Source organism: Ovis aries, chromosome 12 (genome assembly GCF_016772045.2).
Source record: "Ovis aries strain OAR_USU_Benz2616 breed Rambouillet chromosome 12, ARS-UI_Ramb_v3.0, whole genome shotgun sequence".
Classification (NCBI taxonomy): Eukaryota; Metazoa; Chordata; class Mammalia; order Artiodactyla; family Bovidae; genus Ovis; species Ovis aries.
Genome location: NC_056065.1, coordinates 61,489,442 through 61,513,222, shown reverse-complemented (window position 1 = coordinate 61,513,222; position 23,781 = coordinate 61,489,442). Strand labels below are relative to the sequence as shown.

The following is a 23,781-nucleotide window of genomic DNA, read 5'->3' as shown; positions in this document are numbered from 1 at the left end:
CTCTGTCAATGGATATAAGTTTGAGCAAAACTCCAGGAGACAGTGAAGGACAGGGAAGCCTGGTGTGCCACAGTGTATGAGATCACAAAGAATCAGACACAACTTACCGAATGAACAACAACAAACTTAATATATTTTATTTAAATTAGTATACCCAGAAGACTGTAATTTAAACATGTAATCAATATAAAAATAATTATTTCTATAAAGTTTAAAAAAATTTTTTACTAAAACTTACAAATTTGACATATATTTTATATTTAAGCATATCTCAATTCAGAAGTGAACTTTTCATTGGAGATACTTCATCTGTATTTAGAGTTTATAAAACTTACAGTTGAAAAGGTTGATTTACTGGAAAATACCCAGATTTTCCAGACATATGTGAAAGTTTTCCAGTACCTAAATTTAAATCTAAATTAATTAAAATTAAGTCAAAAGTTTAATTCCTCCGTTGTACTAACTCCATTTGACATGCTCAGTGCATAACCATAGTTGGCCGACAGCTATTGGACAGAGTAGATTTAGAGTATTCTTTTTCATAGTTGCATACTTTATTAATCCCCCACAATGACCCTATAAAATACTATCTTATATAGAAGAAATAAACACTTTGAAAAATTGAGTAATTTGTCCAACCTTGCATAATTATTAAAAAGTATAACTAAGCTTGAACCCAGGTCTTTGACATGAGAGGCTATGCTCTCTTCTCTAACCTGCTTCTTTTACGATTTGTTTGATCATTGACCCTGTTGGTACATATATATGTGGTTAATTTTTGGCAATTACAAACCATACTTCAGGAACTATCTCTGTGAGCATATCCTGGATATTTAAGTACTAAAAAGTTCAATGAACATGCCCATTTTAAACACAGATAAATATTTTCAAAGTATCGAGACCTTATCAATGATATTTCTTAATAGCAGAGTGCATATTCTGTATTTCCTAATACCTTAGGCAACGCTAAGTAGTGTTCATCTTTTTCATCTCTCCCACTCTAACCAGGAAAAGTATTTCTTAGCTTGTACTTCTTTGATTATTAATGCGTTAGTGCATCTTTTCATGTTTGAGCATTTGTATTTTTCTGTGAATTGTTCACTGAACTCTCTTCCTAAGTGTAATATCTGATACATGATATTACATTGTATGGGTTTACTATCAGTTACTGTTCTCTTGCTTGGATATGATGCTTATTTATTCTTTCACATTATAAATAAAACTGCAGTATACATCTTTGTATATCTGTTTTGGTATATATTTTATATTATTTCCTTAAAGTAAATTCTATTAGAATTACTAAGCCAAGGCAGTGGATATTTGTTAAAAATATCAAAACTGCTAATACAAAATGCCAAATTTATTTTCAGAGGGTTGGTTTGCCTTCTAACCATTGTTCAGGAGCAATAGTTCTTTTTTTTTAACATTTTAATTATATAATAGTGTAGAAAAGCATATACACTTGTATAGAAAAGTATATACACCCCAAGTATACAGCTTGAAGAATTTATAAACTGATCACAACCATGGAAGCAACACCTGGAAGCATTCCAGAACATTCCCGGCAACCCCCAGAAATCCTCGTGTGTACCATTACTTCCCCCTCACTGTCTTACCTTCTAAGAGCAAAAATGCATTCTACAGATAATGTTCAGAGTTCAACGAGAACTTCCAAGTTAACTTTTCCCATACAGGTGTGCTGCTATTTTTATTATGCAAGTAATATTCAGTAGGGCGCTTCCTTGGTGGCTCAGATGGTAGAGAATCTGCCTGCAATGTAGGAGACCCAGGTTCCTCCCATGGGTTAGGAAGATCCCCCAGAGGAGGGCATGGCAACCCACTCCAGTATTCTTGCCTGGAGGATCCCATGGCCAGAGGAGCCTGGCAGGCTACAGTCCATGGGGTCACAAAGACGCGGACATGACTGAGTGACTAACACACACAGTGTTCAGTACTTTTAAAGGGTTATTATAAAGTGTATTGAATGTGGTTTTTAAAATATGTTTTTACTTATTTATTGTGTTGGGTTTTAGTTCCACCATGCAGGATCTTTCGCTGGGGCACATGGACACTAGTTGTGCTGTGCAGGCTCAGTAGCTGGAGTGCGCAGGCTCAGTAGCTCCAGGGTATATGGGATCCCAGTTCCTGGACCAGAGATTGAACTCACACCCCCTGCATTGCTGGACCACCATGGAAGTCCCCTTAAATGCATTTTTCAAAAGCGTACATCACCCTAGCCAGTGAGCAATTCTGATACTTGCTTCGTGTCATTATTGACATACACTAAATAAGTGAGATTATACTATTCATATTGTTTGATTGAAAATCAGAATGTCATCTTAAACTGTAATTGATAATTAGAAAAGGAATCCTGCAGTCCAGGAGGTAATAGCTACTGGTCTCCTTTGAAGGCATCTAGAATTTGTGTGGATCAGAGCCTGTCAAACAGCTTCTCGTCTGGGAGACCGGTTCCTTAAAGTCTCATTTAGTAAGTAGTTCTGAGTGGGGGCTAGGGACCTGCATTTTTAATAATACCTCAGATGACTGACTCAGGTAAATCTCAAACATTCAAGAAATATGGCTTATACTACCATTTCTCTTAAGTATGCCAGTATCTGGATCTTTATGGTGAATACTTTTTTTTACTAAGTAAATTTTTTCTCTGTTTCTATGGGTGGCATTCTTTTTTTTTTTTCTTTTGGGGTTTGTGAACAGATTAACTTAGGTAAAGATTCCTAGGATTTATGGGTTAACTGAGCACCCTCAGATGCCCTACTTACTTGCCCAATATCACGTCCAAGGGCTCCCGTGCCCTCTTGTTGAAGGCCCCCACTGTCAGGGCACTTCTTTCCCATCCTGGACAGCCCTTGAATGTGTGACAGTAAGATGATCTCTTCACTTCTGCTCTGCTCAATTGCCAGCATTTTTCCCAATGAATAACCAGAGTGATCTTTTACAACATGACCCAGAATACACCACAGCCCTTCTCAAAATACTTTAAGGCTTCCCATTGCCTTAGAACAGGGGCCTGCACTCTGTGGCCCATGAGATCTAAGAATGGTTTTACATTTATTTTTAAAGGGTGGTTTAAAAAAAACAAAACATGACAAAGGCTGAATATTTAACATCTACTTCTTTACAGGACTAGTGTGCCAATCACTGCCTCTGTATAAACTCTAAGCACCTTGATGGCCCTTGCCTGTTTTGGTCGGCCGTGTCCAGCTCCCAGCACGTAATGGCTCCTTCAGCAGCGAGTCTCCTCAAAAGCTAAACCATTGATTGAGCCATTTTGCCTGCAGGCTTTTGAGCTTGCTGTTTCCTTTGCCTGGAATTCTCTGGCTTTGGGTTTGTTCTAGGCCCTCAGGTCTCGATCAGGTATCATCGCTGTCTTTCTAGAGTGGTGCTCACCCACTGGATTGCAGCCCCATTGACTCCCTTCTTTCCAGAATGGTCGTCACCTTGTTGAAGTGTGTGTGTGTGATTGCCATTTGCGGCTGCTTGTCTACCGTGATGTGAGCTCTGTCAGGCAGGGGCCCTGTCCGTATCATCACTGCTCTGTGCGGGCACGCAGCAGTCAGTATCTGCTGAAGGAGGGACTGGGCACACTGAAGGTTGCAGCGAGGTGGTTATCAAACTTCCCATAGTAGGAATTAGGAAAGCTGTGGCACCCTCATCTACCTTTCCCTTGTCATGCGTCCTGCAAGAAGTTTGTAAAAGCCTAATACGTCAACATTTGCACCTCTAAAGTAGCCTATGAGCCAACAGAAAAGAATATTTTGGCATCCTTTTTTTCTTTTAAAGAAAACTTACAGTAATCGTGTACTTAGCTGGAATATTTTAAGGTATATTAGGTTGTAGTTAAATATGCAGCTGATGGCTCATATTTAATAAAATGTTTTGCAATAGATTAAGTAATGGGTACATTCCTTTTTCTTTCCATACAAAAAATTTTTTATACCACTCAAGCAAACACTCGTGTTAGAAATAGTCCATATGTCCCATGAATCCAACTCAGAAATAAAGTGACCTGTTCATCACTATTTGAAAGTATTCTCTGGTGTTTAATGGTAAGTATACTTTAAAGTATGTATTTTTTTTTAACATGTATTATACTTGAAGATGGACTTCCCGTGAGCTCAGCTGGTGAAGAATCCGCCTGCTCTGCAGGAGACCCCAGTTTGATTCCTGGGTCAGGAAGTTCCCCTGGTGAGGGGATAGGCTATCCACTCCAGCATTCTTGGGCTTCGCTAGTGGCTCCAGTGGTAAAGAATCCCCCTGCAATGTGGGAAAGCTGGATTCGATCCCCTGGGTTGGGAAGATCTCCTGGTGGAGGGCATGGCAACCCATGGGCAGAGGAGCCTGGTGGGCTACCGTGCGTGGGGTCGCAGAGAGTCAGACACGACGGAGAGACTAAGCACAGCATATGCTTGAAGATAGGAGCGCTGAACACAAGCTTTTGTGTGTATACCCAGGATTGCCATTTACTGGCTGTGTGACCTTGAGAAAGTATCTTAATCTTCGTAGATCTTAGTCTTGTCAACTGTAAAATGAAGGTAATAACCAGCTTCATAGGGTCATTGTGGATGGATCACATAGTGATCTTATGTGTACATGTTTAACAGGGTTTTGGCTGTGGTAGGTACCCAGGAAATACTTTCTCTTTCCTCATATTTAAATTTGGTATCCAGGTTACCTCTTTTTAAGGGGATGTCCTTCTCTTTATTTCCTTTATTTTTGAGACTGAAAATGAAGGCAAAAAATACTGTTTTTGTTTAAAAAGTTAATAATGAATTATGTATATTTTGCTAGTGTGCAGAATGTTAACCACAATTTTGTTTAAGGATGTTCATTTGTTTTCTGGTCTTCTGCTTATCTTGTTAGGACATGAAGGATCAGATGTCAGCTTCATCTGTGCAGGCGTTAGCTGAGAGGAAAAATAGACAGGTGAGTAAACATTGGAATATACAGTATCACAGAAAATACACAGATACGTGGACTTGACAAATTCTGACATCCGTGTATCATGTCTTCAAGCAGAAGACCTTGGTGCTGAGCCCGTAGTGAGGGCAGCAGCCTCCCCCCTCCCCCGCCACATCCTCTGGTTCTCGCCTCTGGGCTCCCGTTGCACGCTCTGTGTACCTCATAGCCCTTGCCGCAAACCATTTATTCTGCACCTGTGGAGCACGTTCTGTGTGCCAGGAGCTTTGTTAAGAGCCGTAATTGCTTGCTTGCTTGTCATTTTCTCTGCTGGACCTCAAGCTTCTTTGTGAGTAGGGAGGGATTGTGTCATGGTGTTTCTCTTCTGTTCTTTTTAGATTTCTAGCTGCCCATGTGTAGGATGCTCTAGATATTTAATGACTGAAACTTTACATAAAGTAGTTGAAGAAACTTAAATATGTGTTGAATCTTTCACTGTTTCATGTATCTTTTTATTTCTTTTTTGATGTGAGGTCCAGCTTTTGTAAGTTATTACAAATAAATTATGAAACCTAATAAATTTCAGAAACCAAAGCCCAGATACTGACACATCAAAAATAAAAGCTACAAGAGACTCAGTCCTTGAATTTAGTCGGCTGATAATTGAAGAACAGCTCACCATTTTTAATTAACTAGGAATCAGTAGTTTATGATACACTCTTCACTTTATACCTCTAGGTATTTCTTGACCCACTTAAAGGGAAGAGGATTCTCTAAATATCTTCTAGCTTAATTTTCCTGTTTTCTTTCCCCACATGCCACTTTCCAAGTCACTGTTGTTTTTTTTCCCCATCCACCCAACAGTGCAGACAGGAAAAGATGTTAGCTAGCCATCCCATCTGGCGCTGACTCTTGGAAAAGCCAGTGAACTAACATAAATAAAACGCAGATTTATGCAGAGGCTTCCTGACTGTGGCTGGGAATTTTGTTTCAGGCGATGAGTGAAATATCTTCGGGCTTCCCAGGTGGCTTAGTGGTAAAGAATTCACCTGCCAGTGCAGGAGACTTGGGTTTGATCCCTGGGACGGGAAGATCCCCTGGAATAGGAAATGGTAACCCACTCCAGTATTCTTGCCTGGGAAATCCCATGGACAGAGGAGCCTCGTGGGCTAGTCCATGGGGTTGCAAGAGTCAGACACAACTTAGCAACTACACTACAACAAAATGTCTTCGAGTCACAGGCATTCAAGGAATGGAAGGTGGACAGAGTCCACCTCACGGCTGCTTCCAGCACCGGGTGCTGGGCTGATCCTCACAAAGCCAAGGCCTCCTGCTTTGGCAGCTATACTTGGGCTGGTCCCCAGTGCTCTGGGCCCTCTCTCCATCTTCTTTCTCACTAACCAACTCCTGGAGGTCAGACCAAGGGGATCTCGACAGCTTCACGGGTGACTCTTAACAGCATGCCATATGCCTACCCAAGTGTAGACCATGGATAAGCTAGGAAAAAATAGCCATGACTGTGACCCCAGGAGCTCTGGTTCTCTATCCATAGCCTAATGATGCACTGTAGACTTTTTCTGACCTTGAAAAAATTGTTACTAGGCCCCAGTATCCACCATAGACTCATTAGAGTCTTTGCATCAAAACGAGCAGGATCCTTTCAATCTTAACAGCTCCATGACCAGATGGGGCAGAAGCATCCCCCCAGAACCTTATGTCTGTTCTACACCAGAGACAGTCACCATCCAGACTCTTGACTAAGGCTCTGGGCTGTGGAAGTTCTCAGGCATCCTGGTCCTCTTCTCATATCTGCCTCAGAACTCAACATACATCCTGAACTTTCCTGAATGTAGCCTCTGAAATGTGGCCATTTGGCCAAATTCATGTCTGAAAGTCAGGCAAGGCTAGTGTGGCTATTGAGGGGCTTTGCAGACAGAGAACCAAGGAATCAGTTAGACTTTTAACAGTTCCAGAGCTAAAGGTACCTGGTAAGAAGTTTTGGCAGCTCTACAAGATAGAAGAATCCTCGTCACTAGCTTGGTCCAGTTCTTTGGTTAAAAAGGCTTGTGGGGATCCCAGGCAGGGTCAGCTTGCATTCCTGGCTGGCCTCTTCAGTGAAGGAAAACATTCCCAAACTTAATCTTTTCTGACTACAGAATTCCTCAAATTCATACTAGGAAACCCAGCCCTGGTGTCTGGGGGCCCAGGTGGAGCCAACCCTGACATCAGGGCCAACCCTTGCTTGGGTTATCAGGGTCAGGCCCCCACTGTGGCCGTGCTCTCTTCTGAAGCAACCCCTAATCCATCTGGGAAGCCTCTAGCCTTTTAGTTCAGCTGAAGGGCATTGGGATTCATCTGTGGGTCACACTGAGCAGACACTGGTGGTTCTTGTGCCTTCCCTGCATGAGGGACTATGACTTAGTTTCTTGTCACTTTAGGGAACTATCTCCTCCCTCCTCTGAACACCAAAAATTTTCCTTGCTCATACTTAAATAGAAGGGACTCTAGATGTCTGGAATTAGTTAGACTAGGACCTTCAAAAGGTCTCCAGTGAAATTCCAAGGGTGCTAGGAAGAACTGGTCCTATGAGAACAAGTGCTTTACGATCCACAAAGCAGTGCACAGAGGGGCTTTAAGATTGCTTTAAAGTTGACTCTCACTTGCATTTTTAATGGGACAGAGCTCTTTTGTGAGTCAATAGAAAGTGCCCTTCATGGCATTCTCTGATTTGTACTCCGCAGGCACCAACCTGCACCAGTCCATAAAAAGCTGATCCCTGGAAAGACAGCTCATGAGCAGTGGGAGGACTCTTCATATCATGGTGATGGGACCCTTGTTTAGTGAGAGTAATGGTTTGTCCCTCCTGCCCTGCTGCCCCTGGCCCCACTTTCACAGGCCCTGCTAGGAGACAGTGGCGGACAGAACTGGAGCGCTGGAACGTCGGATAAATATGGGCGCCTCGACCGGGAGCTTCAGTTGGCCAACTCCCATTTCATCGAGGAGCAGCAGGCACAGCAGCAGGTACCTGAGTGCAGGACGGGGAGGTGGGAGGCCAAGCACCACCCTCCCCACTGCTCTGCCAGCCAGGGCCCTGTTGCTAATGACAGGCAGGAGGGGCCAGAGCTAGCCCCACAGCTGCCGGAGTCTACCTGTGTGAAGGTGGCTTACATAAAGGGTGTTTAAGACACCCTTCAGAGCATGACAGTTTCAAGAGAACCAAGCTTGATTAGACCTCTTAGGACAAGCAGACCAGACACCCGCAACTGACAGAGAAGGCCATTGATTTAAAAGCATAGCAGCTTCTTCCCCAGCCTCCACTTCTGTACTCAGCTTTTTGTTCATTTCAACAAAGGCACTTTGAGAAAAATTGAGTCCTTGTTTTTTCATTGAAAATGGTTGTTGGTTCCATTAGACGTAAAAATCATTGCTTGGTGGAGGTTAAGGGGTAGAAGGAAAGGTTGATTACGTTTGTGTGGTTGCTTTTGATTTGTATTAATTAAAGGGAGCTAATAGTAAAGTGTCTGGGGATTTGAGCATTACCACCCCATCAAAACTATTAGTTCTTAAATACTCTGTTTTATATATACGTGTTGATCTTTTTCCATTAGTACATCAGCTTAACCATTTGTCTACTTAAATTGCCATTAACCAAGCGAACTTTTTTTTTTTTTCAATGAAAAGTGAGGCTACTGCAGCCAATTAAAAGTAACTTGTGCTCAGAAGTTGCCTGCAAGGTAGCTTACTGCCGCAGAGCCTCCTCTCACGTGTCCTTGAGGAGGGAGCAAAGGACTCTGTGTGTGTAGTTTTCCCATGTCCAGAGACCTGTCAGACTTTCTCTTGCAGTTGCGTTGTGGCCAGCTGCTGCCAACTGAGACCCTGATCCTGGCAGCGGGCTTCCTCTTCCCCAGCATCCCCACGTGTCCGTGGTCACTGCACAGGTGCTTTTGGCCATTGTCTGTCCCTTGCTGGACTTCAGCCAACCAGGGTAAATCTCTCTGGGTGGTTTCAAGCCCCGCTGACTGTTTCACAAGTTGGATCAGCAGGGGATATCAGTAGCTTGACAGCCCAGCCTTTTGAGCAGCGTGTTCTCTGAGGCGGACGGTCTGGTCCTTTGATTTCTGGGCTTTGCTTCTGAATGTGAATTGTCCCGAGTTGGCAAAGAAGCTAGCAGCTGCTCGAGTGCTGGGCTTGGAACCAGGTAAGATGGATTTTAATTGCTTATTTCCCATTTCTCTGGCACCAGCTGATCGTGGAACAGCAGGATGAGCAGTTGGAGCTGGTCTCTGGCAGCATCGGAGTGCTGAAGAACATGTCCCAGCGCATCGGAGGGGAGCTGGAGGAGCAGGCCGTGTGAGTACTGGGATGCCCCTCTCGCCGCAGAGGTGAAGGAAAGCGCCATCTTAGGAGACCCCTGAAGAGCCTGCCGATTACATGGCTAGTAAAGCCGAAAGCTGTTTTGTTTCTAGCTGCATCTTCACTCTGTTTTACAGATTAACCTCTCCAAAAAAGGCAAATCCGTCAGATACAATTTTCAAGAAGGTTTAGGCAAAGTTATTAAACATCTGCAAAAGAGGTACCAATTCCTCTGAACAGCTGACTTCAAGTGTTGCTGTGAATAGGAATGTGAAACTGTTAGGGCTGTGTAAGCTCCACGGAGGTTTTTTGTCCCAAAGAGGATAGGACATGGGCTAACTTAACTTCATCATTGCATGCCCTTCCTGCTGTATTAAATGGAACTTTTTGCTCTGTATCTTAAATTTTGATTTTATGGGGGGGGAGTACAAGTTTAATTCCAACTAATAAAAAAAATCTTCTCCTACAGTGAAAAAGTCTTCTAGAAAAAAGCACAAGAAAAACATCTGGATTCGTTTTTCCTTAAGAACAATCTCTCTTAGCACTCCTAAAGTATGACACCAAAACCAGAATTCTTAAAATATGCTACCTTTACCATTTCACAAAATATTTTTTCTGGGGGAAAAAAAAATCTAGTAGGATATTTCAGAAACTCTCCTACCTTGATTTTCTGTTTAACCGTATGGATTCATTTCTTACAAATTCAAACTGGACATCTTGTTCTCCTGGGAGGCCTCAGAGTAGTCCACAAAGCAGCCAAGAGACATAGACAGGGTTTCTGCCATCAAGGGTTCACTGCTCACTGGGTGGAACGGATATTACAGAAATGGTGCAAGTCATGAAGGGTAACAGAAGTGGAGGGCTGCCAGTGGGGGGAGTGCGTGGTGCCTTGAGGGCCCTAACAGCCTGAACTGGAGACCTGACTCAGTCTAAACTCCCTGAGAAGAGAAGAGAGGTTTAACTGGGACTGAAGAATAAGTAGAAGGTACTAGGTGGGGTGGGAGGAAAGGATGAGGGGAGGATCTCCTGGAAGGAAGAGTCCTTGTAACGATTTAGAGGTGATATGTGCACTCAGCAGAGATGTTTAGTGTGTCTAGAGCACGGGGGTTGAGAGGGAGGTTACAGGAGTCAAGTCAGGGAGGCAGAGAACAGATCAGGGAAGGCCCCAGAAGCTACGGTAAGGAGTTAGGACTTGTCATTCAAAGGGCAATGGGAGACACGACCCCAGGGAAGGTTGTGTTAGTAATGCCATGATCAGGTTTATGTTTGGGGGAGATCTGTCCATCTGTGGTTTTGATGGTGAACCACAGTGGAAAAGACTGGAAGCAGGGAGGCCACGTAGGAAGGTGGCAGAACAGGAGCTTAGGCATGCAGCTTAATTTGTCTGAAATGCATTCTTACCCTAAAATTCACTATGCGGATGGGAAAGAACTAATTATTTGAGCAGTTACATTGGCTGGGTAGATGATAGAGCCTGGCAGACTTCCAGATAAAGATGGTGAACTGAACACAACCTCTTTATCTCCGTTCCTACTCTGAAGTCCACTAGAACAGTAACAGAGGTTTTAATTTGTATTTAATGGCATAAAATCTATGGGGACATAGAGCTTGGAATAAGAAACAGTGACCTTAACATTTTAGCTCCTGGAAAGCAGAAAGATGAATGGTGCCCAACTCAACAGACCTGAGAAAACGGGGTCCTCGGTGAGCAGAGGGGAGAGCCCAGAGCAGTGTGATTCAGGCCCCGGACCCCCAGCTGGGAAGAGCATGTACTCACTGGTGACAGTGGGAATCCTGGATGTCGACCTTATCCAACCAGGACACAGTTCTGAAGGAGGGAAGGAGGAAAAGAAATGGGAAGGATGCAGAGGTGGGGAATGGAATGGGAGGGGGGCTAAGCCCTAGGCTTTCACTGTGCAGAGTCAGCGGGATCCGGACACTGAGCTGCCAGCATGTGGCTTCAAAAACTGGAAAATACACCCAGAGAATAGTGGAGGGGCTGAAAGTGGTGGCCCTCGGGGATGGCGGACAACTGTGGTTGTTTTACAAAAGGACTGATTGGCTCTACAAACTGTGTATGTATGTAACTCTAATAAAAATAGGTAAATTAAAAGGAAAAAGTGGGTCTTGCACGTAGACCTGTGCTGTCCAGTACAGTAGCCACCAGCCCCCACATGGCCATTGAGTACCTGAAATGTGGCCAGTCTAAACTAAGAAGGGCCCTGGATATAAATGCCCACCAAGTTCTGAAGGCCTTAGTGTGAAAAAATATAAAATTGCATATTGAAATGATAGTTTTTTTTTAGGTATATTGGGCTAAATAAAACAGGTTATTAAAATTAACTTCAGCTCCCTTGTTTAAAATGCGGCCACTGAAAAATATTAAGTGGCATGTGAGACTCACGTTGTATTTCTTTTGGACAGCACAGAGCTAGGCTAGAAACCTGGTTCTTTTCATTTTGTTGTCCTTTAGTCACTAAGTCGTATCTAACTCTCTTTTGACCCCAAGAGCTGTAGCCCTCCAGGGTCCTCTGTCCATGGCATTTCCCAGGCAAGAATCCTGGAGTGGATTGCCATTCCTTCTCCAGGGGGATCTTCCTGGACCAGGGATCGAACCTGCATCTCCTACATTGGTAGACAGGTTCCTTACCACTGAGCCACCTAAGAAACTTGGTTAGTGCATGGTTAATGCGTGTCCTTGGCCTGGAGGTTGGATGACTTGCCCGTTTTTGTCTTGAGTAAAAAAGGTCTTACACAGTACACAGAGGTAGCTCTTGTTTATCAGCATTCGCCCTGTGTGGATAGGTCTGCCAGCTGCAGGGCCAAGATGCTACCAGAATCTAAAATGAGCTAAAAAGTGTTTTAATTTGAAAATTCAGGTAAGGGACAAAGGCTTGTTGGTATAGTTGCCAACATGGGGGTCATTTAATGACTTAATGAGGAGTTGGCTGCCTGAATCCTGCAGGGCTCTCAGGTGCCTCCTGTGGGCCCAGACCCAAACCAGGAGTGCTCGCTGCCCTTGGTGCTGCCAGAGGAGCGAATAAAGCCTTGTCAGTAAGCCCTCTGGTTACTAATTAGTATGTCATATTCTAGCCGCAGCATAATCATATATTAATCCAAAGTTGAATAGTCTGGAATGCTTAGTAATTTATGAAATAAACACTGGTGGTATGAGTATTGTGGTGTTTTCTTTCCTAGCCACACCTTGGGCAACAAGCAGTGTGAGCCTCAGGGAGCTGGTTCTCTGTGCGTGTAGACGAGGCACACGGAGCTCAGTCCTGAGGCTGCCCGGCTTTATGGTAAAGCACGGGGTGGCGTAAAGCAGATGATGATTTGATCGAAGTACATTTCTTAACTCACGCTACTGTGAAGTGCTTTGTGTGGGGCTTCCCTGGTGGCTCAGACAGTACAGAATCTGCCTGCAGTGCAGGAGACCAGCGTTTGATCCCTGAGTTGGGAAGATCCCCTGGAGAAGGGAGTGGCAACCCACTCCAGTATTCTTGCCTGGAGAATTCCATGGACAGAGGAGCCTGGGGGGCTACAGTCCATGGGGTCCCAGAGAGTCAGACATGACTGAGCAACAAACACTTTCACTTTTATGGGAACCCTGTTGATAGGATCGCCTGCTTTTACAGATAAGGGTCCCTTGTCCAAAGTACCAAGTGGCAAAGCCTGGCTGTCTGATTCACACAGCCTTCTTTCTGCTACACTGCACTGCAGCTGAGTTTGTATTATTGTATGTTCAGGTCCCTGTTGGCCTTGGCTGCAGTTCTGCAATCTAGAAAGCTCTAAAAAAACTTACAGCAAGCTCTTGTTACAGAGGAACCTGACTTGAACTGACTGCAGCCATGAATCCTCATAGTTTTCTTTGCAGAAATATTAACTCGGGTGTTTGAAGACAGCCCCAGACTCTGCTGGGGGTGTTGGCTAATACACAGTGTATGTAACTGACTACTTTTTCAGATTTCCAAAATTCCGAAATCAAAAACAGATATGTCCCAAGGATAAAAAGATTGGGGGCTCTGAATCCCATTGTTGTCTGTTTGGTGATTGCGAAGACTGAGGCGCAGATCCCAGGAATTTAGCTCCATGGGCACTGTGTCTGGAGCGGTGCTGAGCAGCCTCCTCCTGTGTCTGCTTGTCCTTCTAGTATGCTGGATGATTTCTCTCACGAGTTGGAGAGCACTCAGTCTCGACTGGACAATGTGATGAAGAAACTTGCAAAAGTATCGCACATGACCAGCGGTATGTATGTGCTTTGAAGCTCCAGAATTATTTAATTCTAGAGACACAGTCTAGGGGATGTCTCATGGGTGTGCTTGTTCAGATCCCTTTCCTGTGGCACATTTTTGCTAGACTTTGGGGTCAGGAGATGGAAGACTAGCACACATAGGCCTGGTCTTCAGCTTGTGGCCTTCACCTGGGAAGAGCCTCGTGGTCCCCACCATGCAAGGTTGGTGCTGACGTTTCTTCTGGAGTAACTTTCTTTGCACTTACAAAATCGTTCATTTCCCTTTTTTCCTATTTCCTTGCCAAAAGAGGGAATTGGTTTCCCAATTCCCAACTAGTAAGAGCTAGTTACTATTTCTCCTGCACTGACTTTTCACTGAAAGAAAAACCTCTACATTTCAGAAGAAGATGGCCTTGCAGATCTCATTTAAACTGTGTTTATTTGAATCCGTAGTGAACTATTCCAGCAAATTTGTACCAGGCAGGGGATGAAGAAGTAACTTTTTTCAAATTACTGTGTAGGAAGATGTGTACCAGTGACTATTTTTTGTTACTACAACCTATCTTCTCTAAGAAAAATGACATCTTTTTAAATCAGAGAAAATAGAGTATCTTTTTTTCCTCAATTTGGTGGGAGACTCTGGGTGAAGGAAGGGACTGAGGCATCCTTCAAGGTCACCTAAGTGCTCTTGAACCAGAGCACCCCCTCCCCCATCAGAACATCCCCTGTGTCTTGACACCTTTCTTCAGTTGATTTCCTCTTGTTACACCTGTATGACAGAATCTAACAGTCCACTCTTGCCTTTTGAGGCAAAATTTAAATACAAGTGTATATTTGCTTTTCAGCTGTTTAACTCATAGTCAAATTACATAAGACTTCTCCTGGGCTCTGTTTCTTTTATATATAAAAAAAATAGGATGATGCCTACCTCTCAAGGTCATCAATAATAATTAGTGTACAGATATTTAATAGTGTCTCTCATGTATTAGTACATAGTGTTTGTTTAAAAAAAAAAAAGAGGGGGTAAGACAGGCAGAAGATGGCCCTGGGGGGCCAAGGACCTGTTACACTTAAGACAAAGGGAAGCTCCTAGACTGGTTTCCTTCCTTCTCTCTAGGGGCAGATATGCTTCATGCTTCTAGTAGGCTCTTCATTGCCTGCGGCAGGCCCCAGCTCACTTCATCTTCCACACATCTAGAGGGAGTTTTGTGAAGTCCTCTCCCCGCATATCTCTGTTCTTTCTTCTTCCACCACTTCCCTCTTTTTTTCTCCTTTAAAAAAAAATAAAAAGCTTTTTACTGCAGTATTATATAACCAGTTTCAACCAAGTCTTTCACTAGTGTCTGTATTAGTGGCAAAGTCGAGTGGCTGCTTCAGCACCGGTTTGGTGGAGAAGACAGTGTAACGAAGACGCACTGCGTCCTTGTCTCCAGCATTCTGGGAGTAATTTAGAAAAGAACTTGAATTGTGATCAGCCGCTCCATGTGTATAAACAGCACTGAAGTCTGCTCACGCTGTCTTCTACTTTTTCTCCCCCCAAAAAGTTTGTGGAGCAAGTAAGAATTTGAGGTATGTCCTGCCATACCTCAAGAAGGAGAGCCAGGGAACAGAGCGTTTACGCTGAAAGGCCCCTGGGTTTGGACAGCTTGCCTGTGGCCTTCATTATAATATCTGCTCCCCAAAGAGAGCGAGCACAGGGCCTCCTCCTTGGCTGTGCTGGCTTTGATTTGATGATGGGGCTGTTTGGTGTTTGTCTCTGTTCTTTGTAACTTTTGGGAAAGTTCACTGCTTTTTGATCAAGTCTCCATATAAAGAAAGAGTATCAGGACACCCTGGCGTGTGATTAGGCAGTTAGTGAACGCCCGCGTTTCACAGGCCTGCAGAGGCGAGACCCCTGCCCTCCCCGAGGCTGGCTGCTTTCCTGGCAGAAATCTGCCAGGGTGCCATACTTACTTTTTTGAATGACCCAAGAGAGACACTGGTCATTCTCCTACCCCAAAGAAGTATGTTGTTTTGAGTGGATACCCAGATTTTCTTCCCCTCACTTTGCAAAATTCTGTTGTTGGTGTTTTCTCTTTAGGGGAGGAGACTGAGAGCTGGAAAATCCTGTAGAGTCCCCTCTGGGGTTCCACGCCCCACCCCTCCCCGCCACCTGACTTTCTGAGACAGGTCCAAGCTTGCAAAAAGGCTCGTTAGGACCATTCACTTGGGGTCACAAAAACCCTTGTGGTTAGTACCCACCCCTTCTAGGGAGAAGTCTGCCAGGGTAACACAGCTCCCTGGGGTCACCCAGTTCACACTTCATAGAAGCAACTTACCACTTCAAAGGAAAGTGGATTTAAAAGCACATTCCTGGATTGTGCTGGCCTGTGTGCTCTTTGATGAAAACCCCTGTTTAGTGCAGTTGCAGAAGAGACAGTGATTGGAGGTGGGAGGAGGGCTGGGTAGAGGTTGATGGGAACCTGGTTCACTGTTGGAAGTTCAGGTCTAAAATGGCAGGATGCCTTGGCCAAGGCAACTAGGAGGTATTTACCTTGACTGTATCATCCTAGAAGAATATAGATTAATCACTTTAATGAGAGGATTTTTAAACTATTGTAAACATTTTTAAGTAGATGAAAGAAGGCTAGATACTTGAGTTTTCTGGACCATTGAAAGGATAAACAGGTGAATACTGTTATGTGGAGTAGGCAGACTCACCCTCCCCACGCCCTTTGGACTAGTCCTGTCTCAGAAAGGAATAGGTGGACTTGAGGTCTTGATCTTAATCCCACTTGCTTAAGTGAGTTTCTAGCGTGTGTGATGGAGAGCACAGTGAGCCACTGGAAAGGTACTTGCTTTACTTACTGTTGGTTGGTAGCAGTTCTGTTGACCGGTTCTAAGACTTTGCTGTCTGCGACATTTCCTTTAGTTATATGACTTTCTTTCTTTATGGACCTAGCATTGCTTTGTATAAAGTTTCTATTTCCCTAGATTCAGACCTTTTTACAATGTAATTCTCAATAGTAGTGTTGTGCTAAAATTTTTCAAATAAACTTTTGATGAATTGGTAGACATACCTTTTTACTTCTACTTAAACAGAACTCTTCCTTCTAGCAGCTGATCTCCAGTGTCACAGGCTATATCTCAGCTTGACCTTTTGTGCAGAATGGCAGGGGTCCTCTGCGGGGAGCCAGCTTGCTCTTCCTACATCTGCACAAGCAAAGGGCGCATCCTGAGGAGGACAGCATCCTGTGCCAAGTGTGGGCCCACAGAGTGTGCAAACACTCGTGTTGCATGGTCCTCCGGCAGCCCTGTGAGTTAGGGGCGCTCAGCAAGGACTTTGGGGGCCCTGCTCTCGTCCGTCCCTTGGGCCCACCGTGCTCTGGGGTCACTTAGATGGGCTCTGGCCACTTTGTTTGCTGTGCCTGTTCTAAACTGTGAGTAGGGCAGAAAGCTTCAGAAAAGACACTTTGACTTAGAGATGTTCATGTCAGTTGCTTTAATACTGGTTAAAGCGATCTTTCTTGCCCAGGATGGTGCGAAGCCCATCACACACCCATGATACTACAGCTTGCTTTTTCAGCTTTTTGTTTCCTAAAGTGACCACCAGCAGCTTTCGTCTCCTTTCTGTTCTCCCATCGTGCTCCTTGAGAAAAGACCATGATTATTGTTTAGTTAAATGATGTGACTTTGGTGGGAGATTAAAGCGGATGAGCTTTGACCTGTAACACCAATGCCAACACCTTTTCCAGGGATGTGATAACTGCCAGCAGAAACCTGCAGCCAGTAGGTCTTAAGAGACCCGGGACACAAAGCCAGTACTTCTTACAAGGCTGACTTATGGGGTGTGGGCAGGCCAGGAACAGCAGTAGTCGAGTGCCAGGTGCCCAGGCAGATTCAGGCCTCTCTTTGCCATCATTTGCCCATTCTGTGCCCTTTCCGTGCCCAGGTGTTGCCTTAACTGTCCTGTAACCGTGTCCTGGGGAATGTCGGGTCGTGGGAGAGCTGACTCTTGTGTCCTGCCTTCCAGATCGGCGCCAGTGGTGTGCCATCGTGGTCCTCTTCGTGGTCCTGCTCATCGTGCTGATCCTCTTCTTAGCGCTGTGACGGTGGGGCCCCGGCTCGCTTCCTGCTGCACACACACCCCGGGGGACAGGGAGAGGCAGCGCGCAGCAGCCTGCTCCTTGCGACCCTCTCCTGGAAGCACAGCCTGAGCTGACTTTTCTCTCCATGACCCCACCATGGAGACAGCACCTCCAGCCCAGTGTGGGGAGGGCCGGTGGGCAGAGGAAGTCAACAACTATACTCTCCCGGCTCCCCGGCTCCCATTCTGAGGACAGCTGGCCTAGCTTTGCCCCCCCAGAACTCGCTCCCCCTGGAGGGCCTTGGAGGAATCCAGAAAACTTCACGGACTCGGCTCACGTTGGCTGACGCTCATTCCATCCGTCTTTGGCAGCTCTTTTCTCCCGTTCAGACCCTTCGCCTCTCAGACAGCTGGCGCTGGCCACTGCAGAAACACCCATGCGGGGTGTGGGTGCCTGGATAGGTCTCGCATCCTGTCGAGGCAGTGCTGTCTCACCCCTGAGAGCTGGTGGTTAGTGGGGGCAGAGAGCTCAGAAGTACTTTGTGACAGAAGATGCAGTGATTGGTTTTGCAGGGGTAAGTGCTAGGGTGAGAGTGCTTCTCTAGGCGCTGTTTTTTGTGGTAGGAATAACCAGTGGAAAAGAATGAAAAGCACTGGGCTTTGGGGCTGCTGGCAGCTTGTGGCTTGAATTAAAGGGAGGACAGAGCAGCAGGGCCCAGCTGCGGAGGGTGGGTGAGGTCGCCGGGGTCAGGCCCTTGCTGGATTCGTGCCACTTTCCTACAGCCACCATCCCAGAGGGGCAACTTGCATTCCTAGGAGGACCCTGAAATGAGCAGCTCAGCGGCTCATGTGAGTGGCCTGAGGTCCTAGGGTGGCGTCCACGGCAATTCTTTTATTCCAGCAGCACTCTTGTCTTGAGGGCTGGGAGTGGTCAGTACGTTAATGACATTTATTAAAAACCATAATGTCAAAAAAGGTTAGTTCTGGACCAGATTTTTCTTACCCTGTAATTGCAAGGATGGGAAGGTGAACACGGTTCCTTTTTCCCTAAGACGATGTGGTTTATCATCCATTCAAATAACTGAGCCCTTCCGGATTTAAATGACAGATGCTTTCATTGGGTTTTAGTTGCTGACTCTGCTGAGACACTATACACTCCAAGCTTCTGGTGACTTTTAAAATGCCTCCAGTGTACATGTGTATATATTTTTATAACTTCCCTGATGAAAACCTAGGATTGAAGTAGCAGCTGAGCCCAGAGCCAGCGTGTGGCGGTGGCGGCTGCCGATCCCTCCCCACCATCTCCCTCTGCACTTGTGAAGCAACATCTGGGCAGAATTCTGGCTTCGACTCCCATCTCCTCATCTTTCGGGGTCCATTCCTCAGCACACTAACTTTTTTCCCCCTTGTTTTGTTTGTATCTTATTTTTTGTTTGTGTTGAGCTTCTGTTTTCCCTTTTGTGTGTGTGTGATTTGCAATGATGTGCTTGCCCAGCTAACTCTTGAATTGCACTTTGGAATAAATTCTCATAACAATTTTTTTTAAAGAAGGGTATTTTCTCATGTTTAGGATCATGGTAGGTCAGGAAATCTGCCTGTGGATGAGAAGCTGAAAGCAGGTTTATAAAATTAAAAGGGTGGTTGACATCCACGTTTACACTGCACTCTACTTGATATGTAAGTTATTTCTTTTCAAATTAGGGGAAAAAGTGATTTTTTACAAATGGCTTCAGATGTAGGGTACTAGATTACTTCTCCAAGTTTTGAGCTTGTTAAAATAGTGTCCTACAAGCCAAAGACACAGCTGGTCCTTAAAATGTCTTTGTTAAACATCCATGTGGACCTTGTCTCAGTACTGTGATCCCCACCTTCCATGTTACACAAAGCAGCCAGCTTCTTGATGAATTACATGATTCCCCTGTTTAAACGCCACGCTGTTCTCCGGGTGTTACCAGATTGACGATGTCCTTCGAAACTGACATCATGTCTGCAGGGCCTGTTGGGAACACGCTGGTCATTAGTAAGGTTCTCCCCAGGCTTCAGGGACCAAGTTTTGTGATGCTGAGGCTTCACTACTAACTGTTTGGGGATGTTGAGAGTTGGCGAACTTGCTCATTTAATGTGTTTGCTAAACTGTGGCTGTTGCAGGCCAGACTGAAGAGGAAACTATTTAGAAAGTTTACTTAAAATCCAGGCAATGCAGCATTCTCCCTTTCTGACCTTGGAGGAGCTGTTCTCTGATAGGCCACCTCTTAATGTGTTTGTCGGAGCCGCACAGCCCCAGGTGACCTGATCCTGGGTCTGACCCTGGCTGTTGTATATCAGGACTGGGCAGTCACTGCAGACCAATGTTCATTAGAAGGCTCCCTAGTGAAATTCCAGACTATGGCAGACAGAGCATGCCAGGGGCTTAGATTCATCTCTAAGGATAAATGTTTCCTCATCAGTGACCTAATGCTGTGAGTTCCTTGCAGTGGTCTGCTGACCCTGAGTGGCGGAATGGGGGTGGAGCAGATGCCCACGATACCTCCGTGAGGCTTAAAGGCACTTCCTATAGCCATGGGGCCTTTCCCCTCCTCAGCATGTACTTCATCCATACTCGTCATTGCTAAGAAAGCTGGCAGGATATGATGGATAACAGAGAGAGCTCAATTTCTGTTTATTGGGAGAACATTTTACTGATCAATTGGTTGGGCAGGGTGGGTGGAATGGGGGAATGAACCACTGAGAGAACTCGCCAGAGCAGGAATCCAGCTGGGAAACCGAACACCTTTAGTGTTTAGTCCTGGTTTTTTATCTTGTCTTTGTGTGAACTGTGAAAAATCACAAACGCGCTCTGTATGCTGCTACCGCGTGGCAATTGGATGTCACAGCATGTGTGTTACATGAGGCTCTTGACGCCAGAGCTGGGGGAAAAGCTTGGTAACTTGCCCATTATTCTCTGCTTTTAGCCAGAGTTAGACAGACTGATGGGTCTGGTAGCCAACAACTTGGCAACTTCCACTCCTTCTCACCTCGTGAGATTAAGGGCTGCGAAGAGAAATGCAGTCTTAACTCCAGCAGAAATCTGTCTCTGTGAAGTGTTTTACCTTCTGTAAGTGGAAGTGGCGGAGCCAAGATTTTTCTTTTGGTTATTTCCCTGGCTGTCAAGTGAGACCATTACCACCTTTCTCGAGAATTCATAGCATCCGAAGATCTAAAACCAACTGATAAATACAAGTTGCTTTTCCACGCTGGTATTTGGACCATTTGGTGTTACCTTGTACACAGGACAAATTTGTAAACAAAATTCGGACTGTCTAGAAAGCTAAAGTTCTAAAATATGGAGCACAGTACTGCCAGGGCTCCCTCTTTGTCGTCCTCTCACTGGCATTTCCCCGCCTTCCAGGTTTTTTAAGAAAAAAAATTTTTTTTAAAGACTGTTGTTTGTCTATCAAGTGCAGAGAGCAGGTGAAGCCACAGGGCCTGCAGTCAGGCAGCCCCATGCCCAAGCACAGGGCGTGAGTATGGGGCCCAGGGTAGGACCCTGCAGCCTCCCCCTCCCAGCCTTTACATCTGTTGGGCGAGCATGGGGCACTCCCTGGCAGGAGGAGGTAGCCTTTCTGCCCCATCTGGTTACCTGTACCCAGCTCCCAGCCTGTGCTGAAACCAAGGAGCTCCTTTGGTCTGCCTGGGACGTTGCCGACCGCTATCAGCTGTCGAGTCCAGAAACCCAGGAAAGTTCTGAGTCAAGAGAACAACCCTCAGAGACCAGAACAGCCCTGCTGTGAACCTGGAGGCCAAAGCTCCAAACTAGCCGACTTCTGGGGTGTTAGCATCCTTAACAGTAGACTCAGAAGGACTTTGTCACTTAGCTCAGTCTTCTTGTTTTCAGAGATGACACACTTTCAGCTCCCTCAGCAGACATGGGGGTCACTGGGTGGGTTGCACTCCAGACCTGGCACCAGGGAGCCCACCCACTCTCTGGACAGGCTGACCTCAGTGACAGGACGTAGGCTCGTAGCGACCTGTGCTCCCCGCTGAGGCCAGCCACTTGACATCTTTTGCTTTTGGATGGACACGAGGCTCTGAATGTTACAGTGGCGCTCTGGCCGTGTTGCTGCAATGTCCGTGGGTTGGAAGTTCTTTGTTAGGTAATATTACCGTCTCTTTATTAGGGCAGACCCTTGGGGAGGTGAGAAAGAAAGGACCAGAACTTGGCTTCCCTCTGATCCAAGCTAACGTGTTGGTGCTTTTTCCTTCACACGTGCCCTGTGTCGAGAAATGCCCTTCCCCGAGGCCGTGCAGAGGGGAACTGTGCTTAGACCGCATTCAGGCGCCTGCCCTGCTGCTTGGGCTTCACACAAACATTTCATGGTCCTGACCCTTTGTGAGAAAGTGTATTTTGCCTTTTTTCTTTTTTTCTTAAAAGTTACAACTTATCCAACATGAAGCCACTTGATTAGCCAGGAGGGTATTAGAAACAAGACCACCCAGCTTCGTTGTCCGCAGACCGAAGCTCGCAGGCTTGTTCCCTGGCGGCAGCCCAGCGCCCTGCTCTAGCCCAGCTTTCTGGCAGCCCCGGGGTTGGGACCAAGTCAGGGAGGTTCTTTTCCTGCTCTGCAGAAAGTAGGTTTTGGCTGAGACTGGGCTACTGAATGGGAATTGTGACCCCACGGTTAGTCTGTTCCAGGACAGGCAGCCATCCTAATTCTCAGGAAAAGTGTGAGTGCACCCTGTTGTCTTTGCGGGGCGAGGGGAGGCCAGGCAGGTGTCCCACTAATAAGGCACTGGAACTGCTTGTGAGCATCACGCAATGACGTCCTGACTGACCCAGGCTGGGAGAACGCCCAGGGTGGGGCCCGCCTGGAAACCAGGAGAGGGCTGAAGCAAGCAAGCTGTAAATGATGATGGATTCGGGTTTCGTAAGTGGAAATAAGCTTCCACTGGCTCACTTGTAATCAAATTAGTGTAATTAAAAGTTGTGTAATTCGTGGCAATGCTCAGCAGGACTAAACCATTGTTTTTTTCTTTCAAGGATAAATAACCTTAGAGCATTTTATTTTTAATTAGCTAGAAGGTACAAATGAAAGAAGTGAGATCAGTGATTAGAAATGCAAAAGCCGTGGTGATTTCCAGATGGTGCTTCTGCCCCAGCTCTGTCACCCCAGGAGAACAGTGTCAGAGCCCTGGGGCCAGCAGTTCTAGCCTCACTGTAGGTAGGTCTCGCTTCCTCTACACAGTAGCTCAGCAAAGTGTGGAGTGGGACCAGCGACAGTTGCATCCTCTGGGTACTTGCTCGAAGTGCAGGGTCCCACCCCAGACCTCCAGACTTGGATGGGGCCAGTGGGCTGTTTATCAAGCCCTCCAGGGGATTCTGATTCCCCCCCCCCAAGTTTGAGAACCACTGCTCCCTGCATTGTGGAATTTAGGCTACAGTAAACCACCCCTGTTGTAAAATAAACAGCTTCATGGCCTTGATTGTAATCCTGACATTAAAATTTGTTGACACAATAAACTTGAAAACTTTTGAAAAATACTTGTGTTTAAAAAAGCCTCCACTAGCCATCCTTAAAAGTGACATTTTTACACCCAGAAGTTTATCAGTAATGTTTCTTACTTCTACTCTTGAAATCACGTTACAACTGTACAAAGAATACTGTTCAGTATTAAAGAGAAATGGAGAGACCATGAACTTTGTCCTGGTTTTTTATTTGGTTGGTTTTTATTTTAAGTTCTTTTTAGACCGAAACAGCTGCCTCCCCTCCTCCTGCTCGCACTAATAAACATGGGCATGCACATATGTCTGAGGTGGGAAAGTTTGTGGCTGGTGTGAGATGGGAGTTCTAAATTGTTTTCTCTGGCTAAGTTATATGTGAATTCTTAAACCCCCAGCCGGCCATACTATGCATTCACAATATCATACAGCACAGTTTCAGTTGGGATGAGGCACCTGGGGGTCAGAGAGACTAGAACACAAAGGAATTGAGTCCCCGGCTTGCTCTTCACTGAAGTGTTGGCATACAAAAATATTGCCCATGCCAGCTGGTAGTCAGAAGAGCTTGCCTTGAGCTCTGTGGGACAAGGTCGGGCTATGTGAGCTCATTCAGGACAGGGTCTTCACTTCTTTTGCCATCATCGTCCTCAGATTGAGCATGTTCTGTGTATGTGCCAGGCACTGTTCTAGTACGTTCTGTTAACGCATCTAGTACTGGAAATGCCTATGTGACCTGGA

General features: G+C 45.6%; 1 protein-coding gene across 1 annotated transcript in view; it reads left to right on the top strand.

The window, feature by feature from the left end:
* Positions 1–23,237, top strand: part of STX6 (syntaxin 6) — a 48,755-nt gene extending 25,518 nt beyond the window's left edge. Inside the window, exons 4-8 of the mRNA XM_004013844.6 lie at positions 4,882–4,944; positions 7,813–7,938; positions 9,161–9,267; positions 13,421–13,515; positions 17,514–23,237. Coding sequence (XP_004013893.1) covers positions 4,882–4,944; positions 7,813–7,938; positions 9,161–9,267; positions 13,421–13,515; positions 17,514–17,590 — 468 coding nt within the window. The 3' untranslated portion in view covers positions 17,591–23,237. The remainder of the gene's footprint in view (positions 1–4,881; positions 4,945–7,812; positions 7,939–9,160; positions 9,268–13,420; positions 13,516–17,513) is intronic.
* The last annotated feature ends 544 nt before the right edge of the window (positions 23,238–23,781 follow it).